Raw genomic sequence first — 12,102 nt, 5'->3', positions numbered from 1 at the left:
TTTAGTTAGTTTCTCTTCTATCCTTTTTTTTTTTTTTTTTTTTTCCTCCTTAGGGCCATTTTCTTTCTATGACATATAGAACTCTTCACCTGTAAAATGAAAGAGTTGTACTTGCTAACAATGTTAGTAAGTTCCTTTCAGCTCTAGATCTTTGACTCTATCATATTAAGTATTATCAGTCTAAATGTGTTTCTATTCTTTTTATTACTGGAGGAAAAAGGTTTGTCTTCAAATTCTTGCTCATCTTTTCTGTTTTTCTATTGTTTGTTGTTTTGCTTTTAGTTACATAAATAATTTCAGGATAATCCGTCTTGGACTTGTTGACAAACTTTAGGTTCTGCCCTTGAGAAGTTGGCCCCTCATAAGTAAGCTTTCATTTTGTCTTGTTCAGAATCAGGTTACCAAACTACTATCTGCTTTTTCCCAGACCTTATGCATGCAATTTTTTAAAAATTAATTTTATAATTATAAATTTTTTGACAGTATATATGCATGAGTAATTTTTTTTTAAATAAGATTATCCCTTGTATTCATTTTTCCAAATTTTCCCCTCCCTCCCTCTTTAAATACTAAAAGAATTAGAGGGTGGTCTCTAGCTTCAGGGTAGATCTTTTATGAATTATTCTTAGACAAGAATAACACAAGTTGAAAAGACATTCTGGGGTTAACAATTCTGGGTAAATATGGGTAGTGTCTGTAATAAAGTTCTCTCTCTTTTATAGTATATCGAATATATGTTGATGCCAGTGATTTTTTTTCCAGTCTGATGCAGCAATTCATATATTTTTACATCTTACTTTTTATAGTTCATACATGTTTATTATTAACATTTTAATATATGAATTATGTTCTGTATGGTCCTAGTGGTAGTTTTCCTGACTTCCTTCAAAACTCAAATGAAATTTCACCTATGGGAAGCCTTTTCAGATACCTTCAGATACTTTTCCCTTTATAGTTATTACCTATCTCATATGTACCTGATTATTTATATGTTTTATCCCATTAGAATGTGAGCCTTTTGGTCAGATAATATTTTTTTGCCTTTTTATTTCCAAGTGCTTAGCACAGCATCTAATGCATTTAGTGCTTAATAGGTACTTTTTGGTGACTGAGCAGTGGGTAGAAGTATCAGAGAGGTAGCCTGAGGGAAAAAACTGAATAATAATTGAGTGGACTTGAAAAATATAAGATTTCATTGATTTTCCTCTCTTTTGAAGTGTTCTTGTTGGGGATGTATCAGAAAAAAATTATATTAATTAGGCAGTAGGTTGCTGAGATTTTTTATTCCTGGCTCTTAGTTTTTGTTTGTTTTGTGACAAATTCTTAATGTTACCAATAATATTGTTTTATACTGATATATTTAAATATATTTATATATTGATGATGTTTTAAAATTATCTTTTAAAATTAAAAACTAATTTGTTGTGAAATTATTAAACCACTCTGGGTTAAATAATTTTTTAAATTTAACAAATTATACAAGTTACTCAACAAATTTATGTGGATACCATGTTGGCTTTAGAGTCATAAAGACCTGGTTTCAAATTCTACTTCTGACACATTCATTTAATTCCCAGGATCTCAGGCAGCTCTCTAGGCCTGAAGTTGTGGCATAAGGATTTCCCTTCTCTGAAGTTTGTCATATTGATGAATCCAGAGAGCCAGAAAAAGAAGAAAATAGATGTTCATTGAGATTTTAATTGAGAACGATATATATATATATATATATATATATATATATATAAGCTGTCTCTCCCAATGTATCTGATTTTCTAAGATTTTGAAAAGGAAAGAAAGTATGATCAATCTTTTTTTTTTTTTTTTTTTTTGGGAAGGTGATGTTTATTAAGATGCACAGTGTCTGGCACAATTTAAGGTGCTTAATAAATGTTTATTGATTTATTGGTTGATTGAAGAAATAAAAAAGTACATGAAGTTGTGTCTTGTAATTTGAAATTTTTAAATATTTTATTCCATCTGTACTCATTCTCATTAGTAACAGTAGTAGTAGTTAGTAGTAGTTTTAGCAGTAGTAATTATAATACATTATCTATCACAGAAGATTCGTATGAGGAAAACATTGTAAACCTGAGAAAATCTGGGATAATAGAAAGCTAACCTCACAAATAGGAATTCCAAGTTCAAGTCCTATCTCTGAAAAGGGGTTATTTGACCCCCAGCAAGTACTTAACTTCTATGTGCTCTAGGTCCGTTGGTTCTCATTGTAGTCTGTAAATGCTTGGGAATTCCCTAGATTAAAAGTATTCTCAGAATAATGCTAAGGTGTTATTTGTCTATTAAAATATTCCTCTTTCGAACTATATATCTGTGTGAGGCCAGATTTTCTTCATATACACCTTCCAAAATACATTATTCAACAGTTCTAGTGCAGAAATGCAAAGGAATCCAGTGGTGTTCAATTACACCAAATATTAGAGATTTGTAAAAACATGCCACTCCACTAATTTTTTTGAAAATAGTTATTTTTCATTAAAATAGCCATTGTTAACATGCACAGATTTATTATTTTTTGAATGGATTAATAAATGTTAATAAATATTTAAATTAAATACGTATGTATGTACAAATATATAAAAATGATATGTATATATTACTAAAAGTTTTAACAACTTGGGGGGGGTGTAACAGTTTTATGCAGGGACACATTTTTAAGGTTAATCTCCATTAACATTTTTCTCTATTATTTTCTTAAGACTCGAAAATAAATGGAATAAATTGAGCCTTGATATGTAGCATTGCCAATTTCTGAGGTATAAAGGCTCATACCCCTAATTTAACAGTCAGCTTTAAGAATATCCATAGAACAGTATTAAAGAGCGCGAATTTATCCATAGAACAGTATTAAAGAGCACCTAAATAAAATCAAAGCTCTCTAGGGTCCTCAGTAATTTTTAAGACTGCAGTGTTCCTAAGACTAAAAAGTGGCAGCTTATAGACTATCAATTACAAAGAAGGTATTGCCCTATATTTGTAGAAGGACTTTTCTTCATCTGTTCATTCCTTTTGTCATTATGTTCCTAGATCTTGTCTTTGTCCCCAAAGTACTATATAAATGTGACTTCTTGCAGGTTTTAGAAATATATAAACAGTAAGCAAATTTTTATTCTTAGCATTATAGTTTGGAACAAATCTAGTAAAACTTTTGATTTTAAAATTTTATTTTCAGTAGTGAATGCATATGCTATGCTACTTTTATATTATATTCGTAAGTAGCTAGGATTTATTTTACAGATTAATTTCTAAATAATTTTCCTTTGCTTTAATATTCTCTCATATTTATGTATGTATACACCCACTTATATTATATTCCATATCTGATTGAATTTCACTTTTTTTTTTTCAGGTACGAATTGAAACAGCTACAACTCTCAAGTTAAATATCCTTTATTGTAATAATCTACGAGAATTTAATAAGTTTTGTATTCTTCTAGCCACTGTGATAAATGTAGGCAATACAAATACAGTATTCCAAAAGTATAGTATTAAACTTTCATAGTCCTAAATTTTTGGTATTTTCCTTTTTCCTCCCCTCTTCTGCATAGATTTATAGAAGAGATATGTGGTATTCTATATAGGGAATAATAATTAGACTTATTTGGCTGTAATGTAGATTATATAAAGAGGAATAAAATGTGATTAGTCTATAAAGGTGGGTTAGAATTATCATGTAAAAAACTTTTAAACTCTCTAAAATGCTAATTTTCCTTATGATTTTTCTATATTTTACAACAAATTATTATTCAAATACTTTTTACCACACAACTTTATATAGGCAGTTTTTATAATATATTGGCATACTTATTGTGTTAACTTTGTAAATATTTATGGTAATCTTAGTATATTGACTTCGGTTTTCCTTAACTACTGTTTATCTGTTGATGATTTTGAGTTTAGAACAGATCAGTTTCTGCCGGTAAGATTATTTTTATATCTCCCATGGCACATTCAACCTACAGCTTTTTGGGGGGCAGAGCCAAAAAAACATTATAAAAGCATAATTCATATGTAAATATCATATGTTTTCTGAAAGGTTAGAGTATCACTCTGAATGCTTTTTTTAGTCATTTATTTAACTAGTTTATTTTCCAGCCACTTCTTTTTTAGTCTTGCAGTTTATTTATAACTTTTAAACAACTACTATTACAGATTAGTATAAACAATTGTAAATCTCTTCTTTTTTATCCATACCAGAACATTTTGTTTTTATATTTCTATTTAAAGTATTGGAACATATTTGCTATTTTATCCTAAAATGCGAGGTGGAAAAAAAAGTGTTTATGCACTTAAACAAATATAACAAAACATGGCAATGTGGGCATGCATAGATGGGACTTAGAGAATAGTATTAGCTATTCTAGTGTTTTTAAGGTTTGCAGTTATCTTTAAGTTTGCATTTTTAGTCCTTGGTTTTCTCAAAAAAAAAAAAAAAAAGCTAGTTGTTAATTATTATTACACATTCTAGATTATACCAGATACCTGATGCCCATCTATGTTGCTAGGCTTGAGTGAACTTTAGAAATGAAGATTTTTGTGGTTGGCAATGTGTACTTGCATGCACACCTGAGAACACAGTAGTATCTCATTAACTTACCAATGCATGCCCCTTTTCTCCCATGGAAATTTATTTATTTTTTTTTTTGGAGTAAGAGAACCCTCCTTAAAGACTTATTTTAAATGGTAATAATGTTGAGTTAATATTTTAAACATTGTCAGTGTGTATGTAATATTTGTGAAATTCATTTTCATACTGGAATTTGTCATATGTTTGTTTTGTTAGTATTTTAATATACATGAATATATGTGTGTGTATATACATTTATACATACATATATATACACACATATACACACATATATTTCAAGTTTATATCTAAGTCTTAAATCTTTTCTCTCTCTTCTTTTTCTATCTGTAGTATTTGGAAACCATGTTCACTCTACTTTTTCAACTTCTTCAGCAAGTTACAGAATGTGACACAAAGATGCATGTTTTACATGTCTTGTCTTGTGTGATTGAAAGAGTTAATATGCAGGTAATTGTTACAGTACACAATTTAATAGTATTATGGAATGGATAAAAGACAGCTTTAAATGCTTTGAATAACTTTGTCTTTCCAACATCTTTTAAAGTAAAACTTCATTTATATTGTTTTAATTTGGAATATTAATTTGTTATGATTGCTAAATAAGGAGTGAAATTCCCTTAGCACTTTTAGCCTTTTGTTATGCATATTTGTATAAATATCATATCTTTCATCTAAGATTCCCAATTCTTAGGTATAATAGGGTTTGTATTAATTTTTAACATTGTATTTCTGGTACTAAGTACAATGTCTTTCCTGTGGTAGGCACATAATAAATGCTTGTTCAAATGATGTGAAATGTATTACCCTGGACCTTTCTGTATGACAATTGGAATCCTTCAGGTTGGGGAAGGGAACTAATATTCAGTGGAGATGAAATACGTCCAGTACATTTGTGGATTTTCCTATTAGATATGATCCATAGCAGTCTTAAATACTGCTCTTTCTGAAGGCAGAGAGTTGCCCAAACCTACTGCCATTAGGCAGTCTTGTCAACAATAAATTTTAAGAGATTGATGCATACAAATATACATATGTGCATGCATGTGTGCTCTTTGGCTCTTTTAATATATAACACAACTAAAGTTTTTCCCATTAAAATTACTTATAAAGAAAAAATGCTTTTTCTTTTAATGTGAGGCATATTCCACTTATGAAGCTTAATTTAAGAAAGAAAGAAAAAATGAATATAGGTAGTTTGTGTAGTTTGCTAATTGAGTTTAATAGTTTTTATTACTTCCATCAGACAAAATTGATATTTCTTTTTAGTTATATTAGATATTTACAACAATGTCTTTTAATTCTTTGTTTATATGTGTATATATATATATATATATATATATATATATATATATATATATATATATATATATATATATATAGTAACTTTTTTTTTATTTTTTATTTTTTCTGAGGTTGGGGTTAAGTGACTTGCCCAGGCTAACACAGCTAGGAAGTATCAAATGTCTGAGATCAGATTTGAACTCCGTTCCTCCTGAATTCAAGGCTGGTGCTCTATCCACTGTGCCACCTAGCTATCCCCTAGTAACTTTATTCTAAAGTGTCAACTCTTAGAGAAAATAATCTGTATATAATAGGATTTAATAAAAACTAAAATATAGCTATTTGTATATCTTCCATTTTTTTTTTTTTTTAAGTTGGGCCCTTTCACTATCCATTTTGCCTTTTTTTTTTTTTTTTTTCTTCCTAAATGTAGATACGCCCCTATGTAGGATGTTTGGTTCAATATTTGCCCTTACTTTGGAAGCAGAGTGAAGAACATAATATGCTCAGATGTGCCATTTTGACTACTCTTATTCATCTTGTTCAGGTAAATGACTCATACATCTTTTCATGTTATTTGTGATGACTGAAAAATAATTTGGCATCTTAGTTTTATTAGTTGATTCTTTTATAATCTGAGACGTGATTTTTCCAAGATAACTTTAGTTCACATATTCATTTTACACAATTTTTATAGAATTGTTGGGAAGCTTTTCTACTTTTTACTTATCATTTTGCCATTTCAGTTTCACAAAACTTCTATATTTATTTCAACAGATGATTTTGACTTTAGGCATGAAGTTACCAAATAATAGGAAACTATAACCACAGGAATTGAATTTCATCAGTTTGGAATTTTTTTCAGATTCATCAAAGTAGCTTTCTATTCAGGCTCATTCTTTCCCTTCTCCTATCCAATATATAATTATGAATTTTTTACTTACATTTAAAAATATTAGCTATTTTCAATTGTTCATTGTATTGGGGAAAGGAGGAAACAAAGATGTCCGAGGTATCTATCAAACCTGTGTAAAGGCATAATGTGGAAGGGAATATGTTGAATTTAGATTTAGAAATATTGTACTTGAGGTTCTGCTTAGCTGGAAATGTGCACTTGGAGCTCTGGAGAAATATAAGATAAAAAAGTGCTATTGTAAGGGTAAGAGCTGAAACTGAATAGAGGTTATTTATGATGAAAATCACTGAATGAATGGAAAGACAATTAAAAAACAATATTAGAATACTGTAGGTATATGCTAAGCTGTGTGTGTGTGTGTGTGTGTGTGTGTGTGTGTGTGTGTGTGTGTGTGTGTGTGTGTGTGTGTGTGTAAGAATGTACCATATTTAGTGGTCAGGAGATGAAAGGAATAAACAGAAGCAAAAGGAATGTTCATAGAGTTAGGAAAACCAGAATATCATTTAAGGTTGCATTATCTGGTTTCATTTCATTCTGGATATTCCTAAGTTGCTATTTATAGGGATAGGAGAGGAAGCTTCTAATAGTTGGCAGGGTTTTTGTGTGTGTATATAGATATAGATATAGATAGCTAGATAGCTAGATAGATAGATATAGATAGAAAGAATAATAATTATATATAAAAATATATAATTTATATACAGGTGGGAGGATGAGAATGACTCTAAGAAAGCTGAGTTGGGAAAAATCCTTATCCTACTTGTAGTCCTTCCGATGCATTTTTACACTTTTTATGCTTGTTGAATGAACAAATATATGAGATATATAAATTTTTTGAGTTAGATGGTACAAATATTATTCTCATAAAACTGTAAGGATCTTAAAAGATTTATGTTCCTTGCCAATGGTTACACAGCTAAAACGTGTCTGTACACACTGGGATGTGAGCCTAAGTAAATGAAGGATTTGAACTAGTTAACCTCTCTGATTCCTTTTATCTCTGATCTAGGCTCCTGTTATTTGGTGATGTTGTGAATTATTTTTCAAAACTGGTCTATTCCAATAGCCTTCTAACTGGTTTCTGCCATTCAAGTTTCTCTCAAGTTTCTCTCCCCATTCAACCTATTTTCCAACCAGCAGAAAAAATATGGAGTCAGGAGACAGAAGGACCTGGGTACAAATCCAGGCCCAGATACTTATTAGTCACGGGAATAACAAAACAAACCTCGGATATTTTTATAACATATTTTCAAAGTATTTCTTTTCATTTTATTATTGTAAGAATCCAGAAGTAGATTCTTTTCCCTTTTTACAGATAAAGATATTTAAAAACAGAAAAATGATATGATTTACCTTCAGTCACCTGCCTAGAAAATAGTGTAGTTCAGAGTGAAACGGATACTTTACTGTAAGATCATTGCTCTTCATTTATCATATTGCCAAGAGGCCTATTTATTTTATTTGTACAGCATGAGCAAAAAGAGGGAAATATTATAGCCATTTTGACCTCTGTTTAGGAAATATTCTTTACCATTATTTTTTGAGGAGTTAAATTAATTATTTCTTAAGTAGACACCTTTACTTTTTTTTCCTCTTGAGTTGTCGTCATTTCTAAATTTATAGCAAATGGGACTTATTGCTCCCTACTTATTAATTATAGAGGAAAAACTGTTTCTAATATACTTTGCTTTATAAAGGAATTGTATTCTCAATTCTAGTCTATAATTAGAATTTACTAAGATATAACATTAATTTTTTAAAATTTCAATTTTATTTTTTTCAAGTATATTCTTTCTTGACTAATTTCTTCCTCACATTTTTTCTTATCTTGAGAAAGCCAGAAAAAGACTTATACACACCTGTATAGATGGCCAAGCAAAAAATTCTATTGGCCATGTCTAAAAAAAGTCTTATTATACCATTTGAATCCATCAATTCTCTGTTATGAGCTGTGTAGCTTGTTTGATTATGAATCCTCTAGAATTGTTTTTTTTTTATTATTATTATGTTGATCAGAGTCCTTGAAATCTTTCAAAGTTGTGTAACTTTTTTATTCATTATTTTTCTGTTTCTGCTTCTTTGTGCATAAATTTATGTAAGTCTTTCAGGGTTTCTCTGAAACTAATTCCCTTTCATATTTCTCACAGCTTGGTAGTATCCCATAATATTCATGTACCACAGTATACTCGGTTATTCCCCAATTAATAAAAAGAATTGCCACAATTTTTGTACAAAATGTTGATAGTTGCGAGACCATGCAAAGGTTTTGCTGTATCAAAAGGTAATCACAGCTTTAATAGCTTTTTGGATATGGTCTTATGAATTTCAGAATAGTTGATTTAATTCACAGGCCCAGCAACATTTCATTAATCTATCTGTTTTCTCATAGCTCCTTTTAATATTTGCCATTTGCCATTTTTGTCAGCTTTACCAGTTTGATGGACATTAGATGCCTCAGAATTGTTAAAATTTGCATTTTTCTAATTATTGCTGAAACAAAATATTTTTAACATGTCTTATTAATATCTTGGATTTCTTTCTCTGAAAACCACCTTTGTAATTAGTAGGAATTTGTAATTTGAGGTATGGCTTCTTATTCTTATAAATATGACTAAGACTTATGACTTATTCTTATAAATATGACGTATATACCTTAGAAATGAGACCTTTATTAGAAAAAACTATTTGCATTCTTTTCTAAAATTAGATGCATTGGTTTTGTGATGAACTTTTAAATTGTGAATTTTACTTTTATGAATCATTTCTTGTTTGGTTATAAGCAACAACAACCCGCTAGATATACTAATATCAAATTTTGTTGTGCTTCATAGTAGATTTGTTTCTTAAGAGATTATGATATTCCATGATTCACAGCCAAGAAATAGTGATTGTGCATGAAGAAAATATTGTTATTAAAAAGATGGTTTTAGGGGGCAGCTAGGTGGTGCAGTGGATAGAGCACCAGCCTTGAATTCAGGAAGACCCGAGTTCAAATCTGGTCTTAACACTTCCTAGCTGTGTGACCCTGGACAAGTCACTTAACCCTAGCCTCAGGGCGGGGGGGGGGGAAGATGGTTTTGCTGTTAGGTAGGAGTGTCAGAGATTTCAGAATAAATTACAATCTACTCCTTCTCTTCATTATGGACCTAGACAAATTATAAACTTCTGTGATAGAGCTAGTTTTTATTGGGAAAAGAAATGAAATTTTTAGTTTGTGTTAAGTCTATGATGTTGATAGGATACTGAGCTGGAGGTCTCCAGCAACTTAGTGCTTCTAGTATGAAGCAGGGATCTTGGAATACAAAGAAGCAATTGAAACAACAATACCAAGTAGTTTATATTTTATTTATAGTTGAAAGATGAAATGGATAGAAGAGTGGATCCACAAAGATCAGTTAGTAAGCTATTTCAGTATTGCAGGTGGAAAATAATGGAAGACCTGAAGTAATCTGAAGAAGGGGGTAAAAAGAGATGTGAACATAAATGATAAAATTTGGCAGCTGATTGGTTATTTAGTGTGAGTAAAAAGATAAGACTTTTCATTTTTGAACCTGAAAATATGACATGATAGTGTCCTTGACAGTAATAGAGAACTTAGAAAAGGATTTGGTAGAAAGATTACTTTGGACATTTTGAAGGTAATATGAAACAATCAGCATTTATTTAAATACTTATTCTCTGTTCTGATGTCTATCATATGTCTAATTAGAAATGTCCAATAGGCAACTGATGATGCTGAACTGCAATTTGAATAGCTATAGTCACTTATGTAGATCTGGAAATCTTACATGTAGAGATGGTAAATTAACACATTAGTTTTGATGAAGTAAAAAAGAGTACAAAGAGATATTATATGGGGTATTTAAATTTGGAAATCATCTGTATAGAGTTGATAAGTTAACCTCTGTCATTAGATAAAATTATTAAGGGAGAAAATGCAGAAAAAGATGTAGTAAAGGAGCAGCAAACAAAAACTTATGGATTTTTAGGGATCAAAGATGGTGAGCTAACAAAGGAGATTTTAAATGAATTATTGGGTATGCTAATACAGAACAGTACCAGTATTTAGGAAAAATGTGGAAAACACTGTCAAAGGCCATTAGAAGATAAAGAAGAACTGAGAACAGCCATTGCTTTCTAGGGCTTATGATTTTAAGAATACTTGTTAAGATGGACATAATGTGAATTACAGAGTTTTAAAATGAAGTTGAATTAAATAAGTTGATGATTTGTTTTGCTGAACTGTACTTTTTTGATTCAATGGTGAATTTTTTGAGGGGAGAAGGAGACGATTTCAATTTGCTATCATAGAGAAAATATTATCAAAATAGGCTTTAAAGAAAATTTTAGGAGTATTGATTGAATTGGTGGGGAGGGGGGGAGTGCAAGCAATAAATGTAGACTGTTCCATTTTCAAGTTTAATGTAATAGGAAGAGAGGTTGATAACTCTTGACTTGAGGGAATGGTAGAATCAGAATTTTTTTCCAAAGGAGATACCAGAATACAAGGAAATAGTGAAAAATCAAAGATGAACAAGTGACAAAAGTGGTATGATCCCATGTGGAAAGCTGCAGAAAGTCCTGCAAAGAGTTGATACAATGTACCCAAATAGAAGGCCTTGTCAAAGAGGAAGTTACTTTGTATTCTGAGAAATGGAATAATGAAACACAGAATAGTTTTGAGGTATAGAGTATAGGAAATATGAGAATGTAGGAGAAGTAATTAATGGAGGGCAGCATGTGCAAAAGCACCCATGTAAGATAGGGAATATTGAGTGTGACTAACAGTAAAGGAACCAATTTGGCTGAATAATAGTGCTTAATTATTATTTTTGTGATAATGATAAAGGAGTGAATTCAAGTAAACATCAGTGAAATGTATTTTAAATTGGTGATTAAAAGTTCATTTCTGAGTTTTGAGTGGGGAGAGATTTTAACAAGAGTTTCTTAGAGCTTAATGGGTTTTTATCCCCCATTGAGTCCTAATGTGGTCATTGATCTCTGATTTCTGTGAATTAGGGAACTTACTACCTTTTGAAGTAGCTTAATCTACTTTGGATAAGTTAAATTGTTTGGAAATTCTTCCTAACATCGTTTTACACATGCCTTTTTTGCAACTTCCATATAATGCTACTGTTTCTTTTCTATGGACCAAACAGAACAAATCCAATTTTTATACCAAATTAGAGCCCTTCAGATATCTGAAGGGAATTATTCTTTCCCCTTGTTTTCTTTTCTTCAGGTTAAATATAACAAGCTTCATTAGTTGATTTTCATTTGTTAATGGATTCAAGACCCTTTC

At 30.4% G+C, this 12,102-nt stretch overlaps 1 protein-coding gene across 1 annotated transcript in view; it reads left to right on the top strand.

The window, feature by feature from the left end:
• The window catches only part of IPO11 (importin 11), a 201,433-nt gene that overhangs the window by 74,151 nt on the left and 115,180 nt on the right, over nucleotides 1-12,102 (top strand). The window contains exons 17-20 of the mRNA XM_074282418.1: nucleotides 3,365-3,398; nucleotides 3,894-3,934; nucleotides 4,934-5,050; nucleotides 6,318-6,431. Coding sequence (XP_074138519.1) covers nucleotides 3,365-3,398; nucleotides 3,894-3,934; nucleotides 4,934-5,050; nucleotides 6,318-6,431 — 306 coding nt within the window. The remainder of the gene's footprint in view (nucleotides 1-3,364; nucleotides 3,399-3,893; nucleotides 3,935-4,933; nucleotides 5,051-6,317; nucleotides 6,432-12,102) is intronic.

This window comes from Sminthopsis crassicaudata, chromosome 1, assembly GCF_048593235.1.
Source record: "Sminthopsis crassicaudata isolate SCR6 chromosome 1, ASM4859323v1, whole genome shotgun sequence".
Taxonomy (NCBI): Eukaryota; Metazoa; Chordata; class Mammalia; order Dasyuromorphia; family Dasyuridae; genus Sminthopsis; species Sminthopsis crassicaudata.
This window is presented reverse-complemented; position numbering and strand designations above follow the sequence as displayed.